Genomic DNA, 20944 nt, shown 5'->3' on the forward strand with positions numbered 1-20944 from the left:
CAGCTTAGAATTCTGATGCATGCTTTGTCCAGTGCAGATCATTACTTGGCTGGTTTGACTTCTGCTCTTCAAATTACCGAGTTAGAAGAGGTTTAGTGTAGCTGTGGCTAGAATGTGCGTGACTTAAGGGAGGCCGGTTCCTAGGGAACGCTTACCTAGATGAATGAAACATTAGGATGAATCCAAAGACTTCCTATCTGAGTGGGCAAGCATGCTTGCTGGCCACCTAAACTGTCCTCCGATAAGACAGGAACTGAGGAGGGAAGGATGAAATATTAGAAGTCAGATAATGCATAAACTGGCGTTGCTTGTGCTGTCGTTGATCCCGCTTGCTGATTTCTGGGGTCTTAAAGAACATCTCTTCCAAACAGCCGTCACAGAGTTGAATGTTAGTGTCCCTGGAGTGGGCAGAAAGATGGGGTTTAAGCTTTCTTTGAAAGGCAGGGAGGAGAGGACCTGTTCCGCATACTTTATAGGGAGTCTACACATCAGACAATGAATTTCTATCTGAACTTGTTCCTTAGGTCTCGGATTTGCAGTCAAGTTATTATAACTCTAAGTTCCCACACCTCAGCTGTTCCAGGGTAGGCATCAAAATGGGCGGTTTAGCTCTCTGAAGATGCGTGAAGATGTAAGACAATGTTTTGGCGCTAAGTCATATTACATGCTTGTAACCTGTGGCAAATAAAAGGTGCAAAAATGCGTGTGTGTGCACCAAGCATTGCTCAGCTGACGTGCAGTAACTTGCTGCTCCGTGTTAACCTGACTGTAGGTATCTGTCTGTTAACTTTCTGTGCTGCATAATGCAGGTCCCTTTTTGATGAAGCAGTTTATTTCTGTATCTGCTCCAAAGGCTCATGCAGTAATGATTTAATTTGTGAAATACTGATTTATGCTATGAACAGGTACGCTAAACAGGGGAACAGCAGGCTCAGATGTTGTACAGTGAGCACCTCAACGAGGTATTAACGGTGAATGGCTTCTGGATGTGATTGTAATATTATAATTAAAAAATCTTGTTCTTTCCATGGTTAGTTTTTTTGTACGACTTTCTGTGGAGAAGGAACTTTAAATATGACATCTTTTCCTTCCCTTTTATTCTTGCACAAACATCTTAACATATAGTTTCTTGCCACTAGATGGAGATTTTATATCTTGCAAATAATGCGCATGAAGTTGGTGAGCTCGGTATTATTGGCATTTTAACAGGTAGAAAGAGAAATGCTTTTGATGGGCCCTCCTTGGAGGGGGAGCCTCACCCTTTATTGAAAGAGTCTCTATTTATCCTCTTTTGTGCAGTGTTTGATAGGCAAAATGGATTTGGTTTGATATAGCAGAGATTGAGACTTCTTAGTGACATAATAACAAACCTGTAGAAACTTTGTGTTGTGCAGACTGTCAGCAGGATAAGCCAAGCTGGAACGAAATCTGTCTTCTCACAGAGTGGAAATAGCCGCGAAGTCACTCCGATTCTTGTTGCACAAACACAAAGCTCTGGCCCACAGACAAGGTAGGGGGGAAAAAACAAAAAAAATGATCTTGGTATTACCTTCTGCATCTCCCTTTGTGAAGGAATTTGGTGCTTTATTTGCCCAACCTGTGTGGGTGTTCCCGCAGAATTCCTCTTTGGATGAGGAAGAAGTGTATTTTTGTTAGGTATAATAACTTCAGTGGATAAGTAGGAAGCTCACGCGTGGTGCTTGGTCTGTTTGTTTTAAATCTCCTTTGCAGTTAGACCATTTCATCAATAAATGAAAAAGTAGCTGGAAGGAAATTCTGCTCATGTTCTTAACGTGCAACAGGTAGATTTATTTCTTTCATCCCTTGAAATGGGAATATCTGTGCTATAGTACTTGAGCATTTTTGTTTAAAGCAAAGATAAAAGCTGTTTTTATTAAAAATGGATCGAAGAACTTTATTTTGTAATGTGCCGTTTTGTTTTCAGTACAACACCTCAGGTATTGAGCCCAACAATTGCTGCTCCACCAAACGCACTGCCTAGAAGAAGCTCTCGCCTATTTACTAGTGATAGCTCTACAACAAAGGTAACAAACTTCATGCATTTTTGCAAACTTGTGGGTTTCTTACCCGTGCCACTGTACTGACTAATAATTTCCCCATATGCATAGTAATTCTAGCAGCTTAAGAACAGGATCTATAATGAGTAGAACTTATGAAATATCTGGCTGTAGAAAACATGTCACGATGCCATAATGTGTTGGTGGTTTTTTTTTTTAAGCTCTCAAGTGCTCAACTAAAACAGTAGGAAGAAGAGTATCATGAGCAAAAACAAAGATACACTCTGGGTGGGTTGACAAATGCAGTGGTGCTGCTAGCTGTCAACCCATTTGAAAAGAGGTTGTGTTGTTCAGATACATTTATTGAAGAATTCATTTTGAGCAGACAATTTTTTTTTCCCAAACCAAAGTTATTTTCACATCTGCTTTCTGCTCTCCAAACAACAGAGCAGAACACCAAAGCGCAAATACTCATGGACTGTAGCTGGCGATGTAAATGTTTACTGTTTAAAAACGAGCTACTAAACATTCAATGAAGTTATTAGGTGCCTGTATACTTAAGTTGAAAAGTCAAAATGGCTGGGCATGGTTGTTAAAGCTGCAAAGGGGCATAAATATAATTTTACACAATTCACTTTCAAGTTTAGTTTTCTGAATTTAAAAGACTTTTTTTACATGTAACTCTTACTCTTCTTACTTGCAGGAAAATAGCAAAAAATTAAAAATGAAGTTTCCACCTAAGATTCCAAACAGAAAAACAAAAAGTAAAACAAATAAGGGAGGAATAACTCAACCAAACTTAAATGACAGTTTGGAAATTACCAAACTGGACTCTTCCATCATTTCAGAAGGGAAAATTTCCACTGTTGCACCACAGATCCAGGCTTTTACGCTACAGAAGGCAGCAGCAGGTCTGTTTGAACACTATTGGACTGTAGTAGAGTAAAACTTAGTATATCTATGTTTTAAAGTTGAATGAAAAAAAGAAACGTTGCTCCCGTGTTGGCTTCTTTCTTGTTTCAGTTAGCCTGCAGCTATCACCTTTGTATAATTATAGAAACTGACTGAATTCAGTATCTTCTGGTTAACTTACAAAGAACATGTGAAGAAGTATTAAAAGTAGCTAGTTGTAAGCAGATATATCTTGCAAGCTCTGATCCTTATTAATGATTAAAATACTTTAAGACAAGATCCTTGGAAACTGATTCAAAGGTGCTATCAGTAACGCAGTCATCTTCCCTCAAAATCAGGTTTATATAGTCTGTTCTCCCTTCATATTTCCCATTTGTTTAAAAACAAGTCTTTGTCAGAAAATCCTAGACAAACTGCTGAATTCCTCTCTTTTTGGCTCGATAATGTTTCCAGGCAGCAAGAAGATGTATCCATGGATACCAGACATGTGGAAACTCTGTTCAGACCTAACAAAATGTTTGAATAGCTGCTGTAAATGCAAAACTCCAGTTGCCCTGAACTTCAGAGTTTCTCTGTTCCTGAGTGTTCTGTTGCCTGCTTAAGAAGTCGTTACTATCGGACTTCGTTACAAAGGCTGATGCTTAGAATATTATGCCTAAGTTAAGAGTGCATAAGCCTCTGTTTGGGACCTCCCGAAAGATTTTCATAAGCAAATTCAGGAGCAGTGCCTGCCACAATGAAGAGCTTACAGGATTAGCAGTTTCAAGTAAACAAGTCTCAGCCGTCTTTTTTTCCACTTTTATTTATTGTATTTTTCTCCTAGAAGGTTTGATGAGCCTTCTTCGTGACATGGGGAAAGGTTATTTAGCCTTGTGTTCATACAACTGCAAAGAAGCGATAAATATTTTAAGCCATTTACCATCCCACCACTACAACACTGGCTGGGTGCTGTGCCAAATTGGGAGAGCTTACTTCGAACTTGCAGAATATATGCAGGTAGGAACTGCGTGGGCTGTTTCTTACTCTTTTCACTTTTGTTTTGCGTAGCTGTGCACAAAACCTGCAGGCTTCCTGCAAAAGCTATGGGAAGTTTACAATTGAGATAACTGTATAAACATAAAAGTTATACCTGGAATGGATATAGATCTTGAATCTGCATCAGTCATTGAGCTTTTCTGAAGGGGTTGAGTTACACTTTAGTTTTCTTTTAACGTTATTTCTTCTTGCATCCAGCCATTGGGGTCTCTTCCCTGCCTCTCCCCATCTTCACCCACAGCTGTGCTGATGCAATTGTTTGTACTGCAATGTGTAAATTAGATAGCTGAAACAATTTGAGTTCTAAAACCGAAAACTTCTCTTGCCCTTTTTAGTTAACGCAGATCACATCAATGACCTAGCGTCCTCTGCAGCCTCAGAAATGACAGCATTGGCACAGCTGAGGTGATGTCAAACCGCTTCAGAAGCAGAAGCAAGCAGTTAAGAGTAATCCAGCAGTCTAAATGTCCTGATAGCTGATGTGCCCGTTTCCTCAGAAGTTTTTAAAACACTTTTTGACAGATTGTGGGCAGGAGACAAATGCAGTAGGTTCCAGAAGTGGTTTTTAAACTGTACACACAGTCTGATTAGAGATGGAGCACATTGTGCCGCTTAGTAGTTTATTTTGAAAACTGAGGCTGCAGTCCCTAATGGTTTCCTAAAGCTAGGCTTCTTCCCTTGTTGCTGCTTTGAGTGCTGTAAGATGGAACTTAAGTTTATGAAATAGATGTCTACATCAGAAAGACTTCATTAGTCAACTGTTGATAAGATAGCTGTCTCGGATGAAAGAAAAGCACATATGTGTGTTGTTACATGCTTAGGCATGCCCCTCATCCCTGTGTCAGCCGTGTTCACTGCAGTGATTGCCATGCCACGAGGTCTGGAGGGGTGTGGCGCTCAGTATGAATGCAATACCTGTCATCTCTTAGGATGGCTAATAATCCTAACTGGCCCATAAAAGTATGCTACGCTTTTTCTGATTTTGTGGGTAACTTTTTTGCCATGCTTGCGCGCTGCGATAGAAACAGTAACGTAATCTGAGTCAGCGGTAGGGAGGGCTGGCTGCGTTTCTGCTGGCATAACTGTATTGGGGTATAGTCACTCCCTTTGCTTGAAGGGGAAGGTACAGGACTTGTAGCTCTGCGTAGCGCACTTGCAAAGCAAAGAGGATGCTCATCTGGACATAGGAGGCTTCTAATGTTGACCTATGTGCTCTGCTTTGGTGGGTGGAATTTTGTTTTAAGTTTAATTTCTGTTCTTAGGCTGAGAGAATATTTTCAGAAGTAAGGAGGATTGAAAACTACAGAGTAGAAGGCATGGAGATCTATTCAACAACGCTGTGGCATCTGCAGAAAGATGTTGCTCTTTCAGTTCTTTCGAAGGATCTGACGGACATGGATAAAAACTCACCAGAGGTATGAAATGCTGTGGTCTTGAATGAGAAGAGAGTAACTGTGTGTGGCAAAAGCAATGATTCAGAACAGAGCTCTGAGCTCTAATCTAGTTCAGGTGTATTCTCCTGTGAGAACTGCCTGGCAAAACTGGAGGAGGAGGTGGCAGGATTGTCTGTTGAACTGATGATGCCTGAAATGGCTTCTTAGAATTAGAATATCAGCTTACATGGAACAGGCTGAAACCTTTTATCTGTTAATGGTTACTTAAATTTGCATTGGCACCATTCATCCAGGAAGATCGTGGGTTAGTCAGTCACTCATACTGCTGCCAGTATGCAAAGATAAGGCATATCTCTTTCCTGTACCACCTTTTAATTGCTGTAGTTAATTCACTGTCACTTAAAACATATTTGCTCTAGAATTTATTTTCAGACATAATGTTGCACGTTTTTATGCCAAAGTCCATTAAGCTGCAGAGTGTATGGTAATATAAAGTCACGATATGCAAAAAGCCAGGCATCTTTTATTGGGTGCCACAGTAATAGATGTGTGAGTTCATAAATGTGTTCCTAACAGAGTTGAGAAAACTGTAGATTATATTGGGATTTTTTTGTTGTTGTTGGAGGAGAGAGTCGTGTTCATGTTGTCTTGTTAGCTTGTCTAATAGTGGAAAAATCAAAACCAATGAAGCAGTCGGTAGTTGTAGTAGGATAGTCTGGGGAGAAGCAGATGCAGGTTCTAATAGAAGGAGTGGAGAACAGTTATGCGATTTGGCAGTGATGCTAAAAATTTGGAAAGCAAGGGGCCCTGGGCTGTGTTGCTTTCCAGTCTCAATGCTGGTTGCTGAGCAGGAGGGAAAGAGGAGGTTGCTGCTAAAATTGTTGCTCTGCAGATTTCCAGATTTGTCAGTTGGAGGGAGCTGAAGAGTGAAAGTGAGTGTACCATCTCCACCTTCATTATTCTTAAATATCTAAGAAGTTTTATTTCTGGCCTTTTCAACAGCTTCAGAAGCTTTAGTCGTTAGTCATCAAAGTATCTAATTGGCACAAACTTGTTGGGTGTCCTTAGATTCTTGATTTCTGTGTTTCAGCTTGTCTAGCTATAAGGTGTATTTAGGCCTATCTGCCTCAAGAATGAGACTTAACTGTTGTTTCATTATTATTGTTATTTTTTTAATCTAGGAGGAAGTTATATATAACTATGTAAATCAGTATGGAGAAACGCGTTGAGCTCAAACTTAGTCACTCCGAGTTGTAAAAAGCGTGCTAATCTTGCAATGCTGTTTTTACTAGGCATGGTGTGCTGCCGGAAACTGTTTCAGCTTGCAGAGAGAGCATGACATTGCAATCAAGTTCTTCCAGAGAGCCATTCAAGTTGATCCAAACTATGCTTATGCCTACACCCTGTTGGGGCATGAATTTGTGTTGACAGAAGAACTAGACAAAGCATTAGCTTGTTTTAGAAATGCAATCAGAGTCAACCCTAGACACTATAATGCATGGTAAGTTTTTCTTCGTCCCCCTCCTATTGCACGTGATACAGAACTCTTTTTGGAGAAATACCTTGTGGATGCTGCCACTGCTGTCGTTTCCCTACCGCTCTTCTCTCTAAGAAGAGAGCAAAGCCATTTCCCCAGAAGATGCAGGCCTCATCTGTTTACCTAAAGAGTTGCTTCTACAAGGAGGGCAAAAAAATTGGAGCTTTTTTGGTTTCCACGGATCATCTTGGCTGTATTACCCCAGCTATTTTGTTCTTCTGTGCAGCACTGCTCATGTTGATTGTTCTTCACTTGCGGTTGGTGAGATGAGAGATCTGCCCCTTTATACCTTAGGATACAGTTAGTTTCTCACACCTTTTTCTGGGGAAAAAATATATAAAGCAGTAAAAATTAGATCTGCTAGTGTCAGTCACTGTGTCTTGAGAAACTCTTGTATGCTTTTTACTGTGTAGCTGTTCAGCCAGTCTTCCTGTGTATCAGATATCAATTCTTCAAACTACCCAATTGAGCAAAAAAAAACAAGATAATTTCAGACATAGCTTTTTTCCCCACAAGAAGTCATTTGCCAGCCTGGATGGGGCTGGCAAGTCTATAGACCACTTCTGCCAGGTCGTATTCACTGACAAAGGCTAGTTTGATTAGAATACAGTCTTACTTAACAGAATTGTTTTTCTGCTTGCAGGTATGGGTTGGGAATGATTTATTACAAACAGGAAAAATTCAGTCTAGCAGAAATGCATTTCCAGAAAGCACTTGATATCAATCCTCAGAGCTCAGTCTTACTGTGTCACATTGGAGTAGTAAGTAGATTGCACTTAACTCTGTCCTTGTGTTTTAGTCTGCTTCCGTACTTTGTTTGCAGTAAAAAAGTAATTCTAAACGTTTTTAGCAAAAAAGCCCAACAAGTTCAGAGTACCTGGTGGAGGATCTTAAGTGCCATATGAATGAATAATCACGGGATTAACGTGTCGGAAAAGAAACCTCCCTCTCTCTCCAAACTACTTTTAGCCAGTAATGAAATTATACTATCAGGTTATGTTTGTGAGTCAGCCAAAATAGTAGTGATATGAAAATCAAGACTGTGTGCAGATAATAATGTGAACAGAGTATTTATAGTTTTTTTTAATACTTAATACATAAGAAATTAAGTCATTTTTAACTGCTATTGCATGCAGTTGGACCAGCACTATAAAATGCTAAGGCACCCGTCTCGCCTTTGAGTGCGGTATTTTTGTCCTGGCTGTATGTCTGCATTGCCCTCGTTCCAGTCCTGCGCAGATCTGACAGCTTACTTCGTAGGCCGCTTTATGCCGGGTGAGGTTTAAGTAGCAGGCAGCTACTTCAGCCACCATCCGTTCAATTATATTTACAGGGCTATTTGAGAAGTTGGTCGTTTATCCATCTGCTACTGCAGTCCTTAGAAAACAGTAGCCTCACTCCAGCGAGTGCTTGCTTACGAAGTTCGGAAGCAGTTCTCAGATATTGATAGGATGAGAGGAAGCGGCCTCAAGCTGCGCCAGGGGAAGTTTAGGTTGGACATTAGGAAAAACTCCTTCACCAAAAGGGTTGTCAAGCATTGGAACAGGCTGCCCAGGGCAGGGGTTGAGTCCCCATCCCTGGAGGTGTTTAAAAGCCGGGGAGATGTGGTGCTTAGGGACATGGGTTAGTGGTGGGCTTGGCCGTGCTGGGTTAACGGTTGGACTCGATGATCTTAAGGGTCTTTTCCAACCTTAATGATTCTAGGATTCTATTCGTGCTGGTGACTTAATGCTGCGTAAGTGTGATGGCATTCATTTGCCTTCTGTGTGGCAGCAAAGCTCTGTCAAATTCTACAGGGATAGTGGCTGCTTCTCACTTCTATACGGAGAAGGGTGTTGAGTTCGCTCCTGGCCAAAGGTTAAATGATTTCTGGAAGCCACTGGGTGGGGAGAGCGTTTTGAGGTGGAGATGAGGCGAGGTGAAGTTTTCTTCCTGTAAGAAAGCTTGTTAAGACTTGGTCTAGAGTTGGACAAATATTTTTTTTTTTTTAAAGAAACAGATTGTAAGTAAATGTAGTCAAAGGGATTTGTCCTTGTCTGACAGATGAGCTGTTTTTTTTTTTGTTTAAAAATTGTTCTCTCATTCTGTAATAGGTCCAGCATGCACTGAAAAAATCTGAAAAGGCTTTGGATACTTTAAACAAAGCTATTAACATTGACCCCAAGAACCCACTATGCAAATTCCATAGAGCTTCTGTATTATTTGCAAATGAAAAATACAAGGTAAGATTTGGTACATGTGGACAACCTTAAGTAATCTTTAAATTGCTGTGGCTAGGAATGGGGATGCACTGGAAGCTAAATGTTTACAGATTAACACTGGGTAGCATCAGGGCTTGCAGGAAGAGCCTGGGACGTTGGCCGATCTTGTAGAGGCCGACATGAAGCATTTGCTTTGACAAGTGCCACCTTCAAGGGAACTGTGTTAAACTTTTTTATTGTTATAAAATCTGGGGCCAACAGGTGATGCTTTTTCAATTGTTATTTCAGTCTGACCCTGGAAAAAGAAAGGAAAGAAGGGGAAATTATTGCAGCTGTCACCAACATGTGGCTGTTTATCATGAGTTTATACTAAATTACTAAAAAAAGGCTGAGCAAACTGCCCCATAACCAATTACAGCAACAAGAACCAGCTGTGTCAAAGGCTGTATTATCGAGTGAAAAACAAGCAGCTAAGCAGTTTTGGTCTGATCCCCTGCTGACCTGTACCCTGTTTAGGATGGGTGAAGATCTTCCCACAGTCTCTTTCCAGTGACTGTTGTCCTCTGGCCTGGCTCTTTTGGCCACAGAAGACAAGCCGCAGTCTGGTTTTTGAAACCTTGCTTCAGAAATGCGTGTGCACGTGTAAAGGGAAAACTCTACTTAACTTTTTTTGAAAATTCCTAAGTGAACCGATTAAATGTAAAATGTGTTAAGATTAAGGACTTAATGAAGTGCCCATTCATAGATGGTTTTAAAATTTAAAAGCAGAGGATAAATACAAGAGGGGAAAAGAAACCCTGATAGTCCACTGTCTTATTGCCCCTGCACTAGTGAAGGAACGTGTTGACCATGGTGAAGTGATATCTTAGGAAATAAAACATTTGGACTCTTTATCAGGCTGAGACTTGGAAGATTAAAGTTACGCTGTTCACATAAACTGCATAAAACTTAAGGAAATGTTTTGGGTTTTAGCACCAGTGATAAATTTGGCTAGTGTTAGGTAAATAAATATAGGTTAACACTTCCACTTATGTAGTAAGCCTTAACTTGAAATTGTCTTCACATGAATAAGTTTGAGGCTTGAATGGAACTTTTTATAACTAAACCCTATGTTGATTTCTAACTGCAGACTAAATATTTTTAAGTAGAATTTCTGAATAATGCCAGGTTACTGTCACAGCAGAATAAATTACAATTATTTTAAAAGTAAAGTAGAAGTTTCACTAAATATTTTGGACTTCAAATGCCTAATATAAATGCAGTCATCACTTGTAAAAGTCCACAGATACGTATCAGAAACCAGAACCTTTCAAAAGCTCAGGCTTGAGAGGAGTACATCAGCCCAAATACGTCACTTCTTACTTTTTCAGAAGCTCGGTGCACCAAAGGGAGTGCCCGCTGTAAATACGCTGTCAGCGTCTCATCTTCTACCCTGTTATGCCTTGTTGGGGGTGACAGGGACATTAGATATCAAGAGTTGTTAGATGTGTTGTAGGAGACCAAAGCCCAATAAATTTGCTCTGTTTCTGTAATAATGGGGCTATAATATGCTACAATTTTTAAAGAAGAAACTAACGTAAAAAGAATTTTAGATGCTTCTCATGAGATTGTACTATTGTTCTTGATGGAATATACTGAATGTAAATGCCAGGATTTTTTTTTTCCACGTTACTGCTAAGTCATGGTTTAGTGATGCCATAGCTGGTTGCAGACTGCTAGCTTGTACTTATTAAGCTCTTTTTTTCTTCCTTTTCAGTCTGCTTTACAAGAACTTGAAGAACTGAAACAGATTGTTCCCAAAGAGTCTCTTGTTTACTTTTTAATAGGAAAGGTAGGTAAAACTTAACTGTGATCATAAGTTCTTCTTTGGTTTCTTTTGTTGCAGAAATGTATGCCTAATGAGGAAATTTGATGCCTGTCACTGAGCTGCTTCCATTTGGAGCAGTATTCTAAAAATTCCCAAAGCTTTAAATAAGGCTTACTGCTCACAGCTTTATGTATCAGCTTTTAAATGCAAAAGACAGTTATTACTGGAGCAGCCTTCAGCTCTTTTTAAAACAAACCAAGAAAAAATAACCCAAGCCGGTGTTATTCTTTGCCTGCTTTGATTTCACCACTGTCAACTTGAAAGATAATTAATTTTAAAAAAAAGTGAGAAATTGATCCTGATAAAGATACTTCACTGAAAAGAGGTACAGTGGTTACGCACGCAGCCATATAGCTTTCCCTGAAAATGGAACTCTGTCAAGACTTGATTCAATACGACAGCAATGATGCGATCTGTGGAAATCCCTAAAATCTGGGGGGATAGTCCATCATCAGTCAGCAGCGTTGGTTATTTGCGTGTGTAGGTATTAAAATGCTGAATCACGTTCTAATGCGTTGTATCAGAAATGCTGAACAAGGAGTAACTGTAGAATACTCCTAAGTCTCCGTGAATAGCCTCGATGTCCTTTTCAGCTGATAGCCACCCCAAAAGAGTTGTAGGAGGTTATCACTTTGAAAATAAGAGTCTTTAATGAGGCTAATAGAGTAGGCTAGCACAGGAAAAGACATTACTAGTTTGTCAGCTGTGTTTACATTCCAACCTTCTTTGTGCTTAATGCCAGAGAAAAGTAATCTGGCAATAGAAATCCTCCTTCCTCACCATCTTCTCTGCTAATGTGCTTTAAGTTCTGCAACTTTTTTTTTCTGTGGGGTTATCTGTTCACTAGAAAGCAACAAGACCAACTTACCTCTAGCACAGTACTGGATAACTCTTAATAAGCAAGATTTTTTTTTTTTTTAAACTGGAGAGAGGTAAAAGGATTTGTGCTGAAATTTGTTGACTGGTATTTGTCCAGGAGTAGCTGGACCTCTAAATTGACATTGGAGTTGCTATGTCTTGGCAAACTTGAGTACTTTCGCTGTTTAAATGCTTAACACAGATAAATTACTTGCTCATCTGTCCTTAATGATAAGGAGAGCTTCAGTGCAAGTTACAGCGACAAAGAAAGTGAAATATGGGCTGGATTCTGCAATGCAGTGTGGTCTTGAAAACGTTGCCGTTCAGTTTAGCAGGACAAGCTAAACTTGTCACTTAATGTCCCGTTATTTTCTCCACCTGCCAGTGACAGTTAAAATGCCACTTGAGGATGTAAGATTGGCCGTGCCGAGTCAGATCAAAAGATCTGTCTACCCATGTATATCCTGCTTTCGCTAGTCCTCAATATGAGAGCTGGAGGGAAGAGTATAAGATGAATGTGTGCACGCGGTGATACTTCCCCAGGCTATTCTCTGGGCCTCTGACCTTGGAAATCTGAGACTTTGGACTTTTCCTCAGCCACAAGTAGATTTGGGGTTACAATGACTCAAAAAATTGGAAGGGGTGAGGGGGTAAGACAAGACAAAACATGTACAGTAATAGCTTTTACACCACCCTGCTGCAGAGTTCCAAAGCTTAAATTTATATCTGCAGATCTTATGTTTTTGAAGCTGTCAGCTGCTAGTTCAATTTATTTTTTTTTTGAGTCTTAAATAGAAACACTTGCTCACTTTATCTACACGTATTTGCTGTTTCCCTTGGGACTCGTGTAATAAATCTTTCATATCTACCTTCTGTTGCTTTTCATAAAATATCAGCTAACCGTGGCTTGGTATGTTTGTTGTCCAAACCTTCAAGTAGCAACTTCATGTAAATGTAGCCTTTTATGCTTTTATTTTAGGTTTATAAAAAACTGGGTCAGACACATTTGGCCCTAATGAATTTCTCATGGGCAATGGACTTAGATCCCAAAGGAGCCAATAACCAGATTAAAGAGGCCATTGATAAACGTTACCTTCCAGATGATGAGGAACCGATAACTCAAGAAGAGCAAATCAGTGAATGTTACCCCTATGAATCAGGTTTGTATTTCCAACCCTTTGTCATTCAAGGAGGTATTTCCACTTAGGTGGTAGGAAGAATCCCAGGTTTAATAAGTGGAATGTACCGCTCAACCTCGCTGCTCGGCAAGCAAGAGCTCCAGAGGCTCTTCATTCAGAAGAATGCATTCATGCTTCCTACAGTAATTACGAAATAAAGGATTGTGACACTTTAGCTGGAGTAGGACAGAGATAATGACTACTGCAAAGTCATACAAATCATGGTGTGCTAATAGTATCGTAGGAGAGCAAGATGTTCCCAGAGCTGCAAGTCTTCCCTCACAGAAGCATCAAATCATTTCAAGGTAACTGAATGGCAACTGAAATTGTCTGTAGAGGCTTTGTCAGAAGTTAAACAAACTGGGTGTTTTAATCTGCTAAACATAAAAGGTAGCTTTTGACAGAAGTCATGGAAGCAGTTTCACTTGAATCAAGAGAAAAGAAAACACTCCCACTATACTACTTGGGAATAATCCACAAAAAGGAACATCCCGGGTTTCTCTTCTCTTCTCTCTAACTTTTTATTATGAGCTTAAATTCCACGAAGCGCGTGGGTAGCTCTGTGAGGTATGGATAGTCATACTGACCTTTTTGAGGCAGACTGAAATAGGGATAGAAAAGAAATACTAATAAGCAATTTAGTTCTTTTCCTCCAAAGAAGAAAATACAGCAGGTTTTGGATTCTTAATAGATGTATATTACGTTCTGCAATTCTAAATCTTCAACTGAAAAAGCTGTCAGGTTTTCCTACTGTATATCACGTTTGATTTTTATTGATCCTGTGTACAGTGTGCTTTTTAATACTGGAAACTTACCCAGCACTGGCGTACCAGGAGTTTTTCTCTCCCTGCTGCTGTAGTGGGGCTCACTTAGAGCGCTGCCTCGCTGGGGGCTGAGCGTCTTTCTGACCAGGAGATGGAGACAGAGCACTTGAACTGCTGAGCAACACCTACGCAGTACAAAAAACCCCACGCCTTAAAAAAAAGAAAAAAAAGGAAACAAACAAAAACAACCCAAAAATAATTTAAAAACCCTTAATCTCTCCAATAAACGTAAACAAAAAAATTCAGTGTTAGGCTGTGTGTAAGCAATTCAGTTGCCCTGGCTGTGCAGATAAATTGTAGAGGAGTTTCAGTCTCGGCTGAACAACTCGTTAGGATACATGAGACAAGCTAAAGTAAATTAAGGTAGTACTGGGGGCGGGGGGGGAATTGTTTTTAATATATTGGCTAGTGTAAGCCATTTTGTGCATTAAATTGCCCGGCATGGGACTGGCTGTGTCCTTTGTACAGAAACCTGTGAAGTGTTTGCATTAAAGCAATAAAAGGCATCTGTGTTTCTCCACACAAAACAACTTGGGTGTTTGGGAATTTACAACTACTGTGCTAAATTGTACTATGGAAAGCAGACTCGAGTCGCGTTCCTGTGCGTGAAGAACAACCATCATTAGATATTTCCCTTCGTTCTAATTTTAACAAGTATAGAAGTTCAATATTTAAGGGTAGCCTCTCGGTACGTGCACGTTTATCTCGTACGCTGTGCAGGGCATGCTGTCTGTGTAGCAGGAGGAATCCAGTTTTCCTGGGGGCTCCAGGCTGGCCATCGTCTGAGCTGGGTGAGCGGAGTAGCTCTTCAGCATCGGAGACGGCTGTACGCAGCTACTCCAAGCAGTTCTCTTACCGTGTATCTTATGCAGTATTCTTTGTCACGGAAGCAGGGAGCAAGTCCAGGCTGCCTAACACTTCTCACTGAAAATTGCGTGGTCACAATGCTCGAATGCAGGGGGGTAGCGAATGCAGGGGGGTAGCGAATGCGAACGTTTCGGGCAGCTGGTGTGTTTTGCAGGAGCGGGAAGGTTAAGTTGCTCCGAAGGCCGTTTCGGAGCCCTCCATGCCAACCCACCTGACTGGCTGTCAGAGATTTCAGATTTTTAAGAGAAGATGGCTAAGGCGGGGTGTTTTGTTAACATGTATGTCATGTTAATGCCTTTCTAACTGCATTTATTTAGACTTTGTTAAGCTGGCAGGGTCAGCGTATTAGAAGGCAAAAGGGAAAAGCCATCTGGCTTTAAAGCGGTTTGAGGGGAAGCCCAAGCCCGTTGCAGCTGTGCTTTGGATGCGCTGGTGCGGAGGGTGCGGGAGCCTGGCAGCGAAGCAGCCCAGCACTGCTTGACTACTTTGTGTTTCTTTCTTCTTTCAAGTTGGCACAGACGAATCCCAAGAGAGCAGCATGACAGATGCAGATGACACACAGCTCCACGCAGTCGAAAGCGATGAATTTTAACCTCCAAAAGCCAGTATCTGAGCTTGGGTGTGTGACTGGTACTGTTGTGTTCTCCCCTTCCTTCGCATCCTGGGTCTTCACATCACTGAGCCAGCATTGTCATTATTCTCCCCTGACACCACGAGTACATCGCTCAGACTTAAACCGTACACAGAGTTAATGGCAGTGCAATATTCAGCTGCTCCTGAGTCTGGCTAGTTGGCTCGTACGCATTTATGAAAGTGACTGAGGAGGAAATGCTGTTTTTGGACTCCCCTTTGCTGGAAAAATATCATGGAAGAAAGACTTGTGGTTTGCTGTAATGAAGCCAGTAGATGTGGGGATAGTACTAATGAAGCAGTGTCTTGTTCTTTTTCCAGAAATGTGTCTTAGTTTGGTTCTTTCTTGGTAAGCGGAGTGCTGAACCTCATTTCCAAGTTCTTAAAGGACAGTGTTGACAAATGCAGGCTGTTAAAGACTTTTGCATATTGTAGTGTAACTTAAATGCCAGGGAATGTAAATGACCTTAAAGCTGCAGCGTCTCCAGCGAACAAACACAAGGCGCGTGCTCAGGACTGGGAGTGTGTCAGACTACGTAAAATATCCAGTGTCCCGACTTAGAGTGCAAGCTCGCAGGAGTGGAAACGTAACAGGAGAACCACATTGCAGAATCAAAGCTTTCATGAAATGCTTTCATGTTTGAACCAAGAATTAATTTATTCACCTAGTTTCTGGAAGGTCAGTGTTTACTTTGTTCTTCCCCTTTTAAGAATAAAAATTAATAACGGGCAAAATCAAGAGAGAAATGTAGATGCAACTGTAATGTGAACACATCAAACCTTAATCCAGAGTGACTGCGTGTTTCTAAGCAGATAGACTGGGAAGACCGTGGAAGCCTTAATACAATCAAACCTTAGTCAAACGCATCAGAGAATTGTCAAAGATTAGTATCATTTTTAAAACTGTTTTGTAAAGTTGTAGTCCAAGCAGGATAAAAAAATGTGCAACTGTCTGTCTTCTCTTTTTTTGTTTTTTTTTTTTAGCTGTTCTTTAAGATTCTCATTCTAGGAACATTTTCCTCTTCTACAGAGGCTGCTTCTGTGAGAAGAAAGCTACGCCACGCTAATGAGTCCAAAATGATCTTTGTAGCATTCTGCAGCACCAACTGGTGCCCTTTGTGCAGCGATGATAAGGAAAGTGTATGATATAAGCAGTTTTAAAGAGCAATTTATGCATAATAAATTGGGAATGATATAAATTTCATAGCAACATAGTTGTTGTGATCAGTCTTAATGTTTTGGTGTTTTTTTTTTTTTTAATGTATTGGTTTCTAGGGGTCTTTTAGTTACCTTTAGAACTTCAATTTTTTTAAATCCTGTCCTTGTCTTACAGTAGGCATGTCTCCTGTCACAGCTCCTCTCTGGTCATGGGCCACGTGGACACCTTTATTGAAAAATAATCCTCAAGTGCTGAGCAAAAATATAATTCTCTGATTTTTTTTTTTTTTTAAGTAGGAGGCTAAGCAGTGAAAAATAGTCTTAAACTCCCCTAGCAGCGTGAAAAGGAATTTCTAAAATCTGAGGAATGATAATATATGAAAGGAGCTTTGTGCCTCTGCCCTGTAATTCTGATCAGCTTGCGGCTGGAAGGTCGGTGGATTGACCGGGAAATCATGACAGGTTTCAGCTGGCTGGAGCGCGCTGCGTCTCGCACGGCGCTCTGTGGCGAGAGATGCTCTGGGGCGATTCCCCTTCCTGACGAGTCCTCCCCGAGGAGGACCCGGGGCTCACGGTTCCGAGAGCTGATCCGCACCCGCGGTAGAGTTCCCGCGCGGCGCTCGAGTCGCCCGCCCCTCTCCCGGCGCGGTTTTCCCATCCGGCGCGGAGCGCGGCGGCAGCCTCCCGGCGCGTCCCCGCTCCCCAGCAGCACCTCGGCGTAAGGGCTGGAGGCAGCGCTCGTCTGAATGCCACCAGTTCACCCCTAACTGCCTGCCCTTGCCTTCCCAACATCTTTTCTAAGCAAAAAGCAGGAGGAAGCAGGTGCTACTCTCCCAAGACTTTTCCATAACAAATGTTGCTTAAACGGGGACCAGAGATCTAGGAAATTAGGAGGCTTTTTCCCTTTTGTTCTCTAAAAACTGTGAACAACTGTAGTAAAATTTTCATCACCCTGGAAAGAGCTCTTCAGTCAGCTGGGATGTTAAAAGGATCTCCGTGCTACCTGGGAGATGTAATACTTAAAACTGTCCCTTGCTTTCTATGTACATCGTACCCTAACGTGATTTTTCTCTTTTCCCAAGAATCTCAAGTAACGTTTAGACCATGCTGCTATTTTACCTTCTAAACAGATACACAGAATTAGTATTTAATCAATAAAATTTTGCCCTCTTTGGAGAGGGGCAGGGAGAAGGAGGGCGAGCACGAAGGCACTCCAGCAGCCAGGTTAGAGCAAGTGCGTTCACTGAAAAGAATTAGGGAACTGTCATTTTCTTACAACAAAACTATGGAAAAATGCAAAGTGTGGGTGTGGTGTGTACTATTTGCATTGAAACAATGTAATTTGTCTTTTTTTTTTCCTTTTCCTGACTTTTTATTTCAAAAATTGTACAGTCTTAGGAAAAAAAAAAAAAAGTCTTTTCTGTTAATATATTTGCGATTCATTAAAGGATGTGGAAAATCCAAATAAACTACTTTTAAAAGCAGGTTTACGCCCAGGTCCTTTGGGTCGGCGTTGGGGTTCATCCCGCGGGAGGTGGGCAGGCGCGGGAGAGAAGCGTAGGGGCCCTTGGGGCAGGCGGGGGCCGTTTGCGATCCTGGGCATCTGCCGCGGGCTCCCAGCGGGCCGCCGGCGTCTTCCCGGGCTGGGGAACGCGGGGCGCGGTGCGGGGCGTACGCCTGGGGGCAGGGGCAGGCCGCGCTTTCCAGTATTTTCCCTTCATCGTCAGCTTACATCCTGCAGCTCGCCGGGAGAGTCGGTAAGCTCCCAGGTATGGAGCAGATTTTTTGTCTTTTTATTTTTTTATTCTGCCTTCCGTAGCCGTTCAGAACGCGGTTTGCTCGGCAGAGAAACGATTACAGACCTCGCTGTGCTTTCAGACCCAGAGGAAGAGCTCGCCAGGGAGGCCGAGGCTCGCGGCTGTACCGGAATTCCTCTTGCCGCATATACGGTTGTCTCGGATTAAACTTTTAGCGCTCGTTTTCACCCGCTATATTAGCCTAATCCCGTAATTTTTTTGAGTTTGGCTGTCAAAGTGACACTGAACTTAACCCTTTCCTACAGCAAGTTGCCTCTCCTTTTTTTCCCCATGCTTCTTTTAACCCTGGACTTTTACGATTGTGCGTACAAATGCAGTCCCGCGGTTAAATTCTCCGCTCTGTAGCCAGCTTCCCGCCCCGCTTTACGCTCGGCAGCGAGAGCCGAGTTATTCTTCCTGTGTCTCGCTTGCAGTTTCTCTCTGTCGGCTCAAATCGGGGTGATTTAGGCTCTACGCTTCCTAGCGGTGAAACGAAGCTTCGTTAATGGTAGGCTGAGCTTTAGATGGCTCCGGAGAAAGGCAACGCATTAATGAAATTGGACTTGTAAGCTGCAATACTTCGTTCTGTGTCTGAATCACAGCAACGCAGCGAACGCTAGGAGTTGTCCGCGTCTCAGGATTTCCAGCTCGGGAAGGTTTTTGGCACCTGGTCTTTCTGAACGCCCACGGCATCGCGCTTCGTTCTGTTGTTCATCGGTAACTTTGCTGCTGCATCATCTCCCTATTTTCTGTCCCTCTGTCAAAGTTAGTGCCTTTATTTGCGCGAGACCTGGTCCAGGAGCAGGCGCTGGTTCAGTTTTTTTAAAATGGAGCAGAAGAAGGGGGTTTCTAAGGCAGGAAGCCCCGTACTCCTGATCCTCAGAGCAGCGGGGTTTGAAATTATATTAAGACAGAGAATAAGACTTCCTCTGCTTCTTTTGCTTTTCAAACCGGTATTTGTGGAGCACCTGATTCTCAGTTAGCTGCTATATAAACCCTGGGAGATGATCCTCGCGTTGAACTCCCACAGCGGCGGGCAGCCAGGTGAGCGGGGACAGGAGGGGACCGGGCCCCTTCCCCGGGCTCCCAGCACCAGACCCAGACCGCAAACGCCTCTCCAGCCTCCGTGTCCTCGCGTCCAGCTGGGCAGAGTCACGGAGCAAAGCCGCGGACCGGGAACGCTGGACCCAGCACAGCCCGAGGAGGTGGGAACGGGACCGATGAGGGCGGAGGAGGCTGAGGAGCCGCTGTGGCAGCTGCAACAGAGGCGTGAGACTGATGAGAAAGGGGGAGCGAGCATGGCAGGGGGACGCGTGGGACCTGGGCTGGGTGACCGTCCCCTCTCCAGAGCCGACGGTCGCGTTCACCCGGGATTGGGCCAGTTTGGGGCTTTTCTGGGTTTCTCAGCGCCTCAGCAGGAGCGGTGCTCAGCAGGGCCGCCCCCGTGCCTCTGCAGCCGCGCCGCACAGGCGAACACAGGCGCTGATGGCTTCTGCATTGCCGGGGCCCGTACGGCTCGGCCGTGGCTCTGGCGGCATTTCTGGCCCATCCATGGGGGGCTGGGGGTCCTGCCCCCCACGTGAGGCTCTGACCCGTCCTCATCTGGGACCTGCTCTCCTGGCCCAGACCGGTCTATTCGGCCTTAAAGGATGGGAAGGATTTCAAATATCCTACTGGTACCAGCAAGGGAAGCATCAGAAACGCCTCCCAGATCAGAAAAAGAACACTTTCAAAGGTCAAATCCATCAAAAATACCCCAGAAAACCACGGCCAGAAAGGAGCCACACGTTTCTTTCTGACAATCTTTACATTTTATCAGTTAAAAATCTCCTCCTGTTCCAAAATCCAGCAGTTCCTATCCACGTATGTGTGGAACAACAGCAATTCTTTGTTGTCGGGACATTTGGAAAGCGAGCTTAAGAAGACAAGAGGATTACTTTGCTACTTTCTGCCTCTCTTGGTTTCTCGTGTGTCTCAGCAGATTTAGAAAGGCACTTTCTGGCGGGTGTTCCTCTCAGACGCACCGAGCCGGGTGAGCGGCACATCTGCCCCCGCTTTTAAGCGCTTCGTTGAGGCAACCCGCTGCGCCGCTGGCAACCGCCTGCGGAGTACGGCCACGGTCTGGATTTTCCTGGATAACCAGGAAAAACAGCCTGGTTGCAACCACCGTACGAAAACCACCTTCCCTGGGGCAGGAGAGGCAGGGGACGGTGTCTGCATGGGAGAGGGTGGACGTGGCTGCTCTGCGTAGGGCGCCTATGAACTTGAATTTAAATACAGAGGAGTTTGGCCGCTACATCGAGTAGGGCCAGAAGTTCCCCCTGCGTCCTCCCTGCACCAGAAGCAGTGGTGGAAAATTCATTTTTGGTCCTAAAATTGAAAATTCCTGCTGAAGAGGAAAAGACTGCCTGTGTCTAATACCGCGTGCGTGGTAATCCTCTGAGGGAGAAGGCAGTCCCCTGCCTCCCCGCGCCGGCTGAGTTACCGACGTTCCGCTAATCCCGCGTGAAGCCTCGGGCGTAGCGGTGCCTCTCCCTCCATCGGCACCGGCCGGCGGCTGGGCCTACCTGGCCTTCGGGGAGGTGCAGGGGCAAGAAATCACAGCTAAAACCCAGCACGGCTCAGCTTCCAAATCCCAATCTCGGCTTCCAAATCCCAGTCTTGGATTC

At 43.2% G+C, this 20944-nt stretch overlaps 1 protein-coding gene across 11 annotated transcripts in view; it reads left to right on the plus strand.

Moving 5' to 3' along the window:
* Positions 1 to 17945, plus strand: part of CDC27 (cell division cycle 27) — a 36263-nt gene extending 18318 nt beyond the window's left edge. For 3 of the 11 annotated variants that reach the window (XM_082331614.1, XM_082331622.1, XM_082331621.1), the window contains 11 exons: positions 1377 to 1510; positions 1946 to 2045; positions 2722 to 2929; positions 3754 to 3926; positions 5228 to 5380; positions 6652 to 6860; positions 7540 to 7657; positions 8990 to 9118; positions 10854 to 10928; positions 12802 to 12982; positions 15201 to 17945. In XM_082331614.1, coding sequence (XP_082187740.1) covers positions 1377 to 1510; positions 1946 to 2045; positions 2722 to 2929; positions 3754 to 3926; positions 5228 to 5380; positions 6652 to 6860; positions 7540 to 7657; positions 8990 to 9118; positions 10854 to 10928; positions 12802 to 12982; positions 15201 to 15283 — 1563 coding nt within the window. In that variant the 3' untranslated portion in view covers positions 15284 to 17945. Of the gene's footprint in view, positions 1 to 1376; positions 1511 to 1945; positions 2046 to 2721; positions 2930 to 3753; positions 3927 to 5227; positions 5381 to 6651; positions 6861 to 7539; positions 7658 to 8989; positions 9119 to 10853; positions 10929 to 12780; positions 12983 to 15200 lie in introns of those variants that run through there. The other 8 variants (XR_014230354.1, XR_014230355.1, XM_082331617.1 and 5 more) reach the window with 8 other exon arrangements.
* Positions 17946 to 20944: the final 2999 nt, after the last annotated feature.

Source organism: Platalea leucorodia (assembly GCF_965183815.1).
Source record: "Platalea leucorodia genome assembly, chromosome: 22".
NCBI classification, from domain to species: Eukaryota; Metazoa; Chordata; class Aves; order Pelecaniformes; family Threskiornithidae; genus Platalea; species Platalea leucorodia.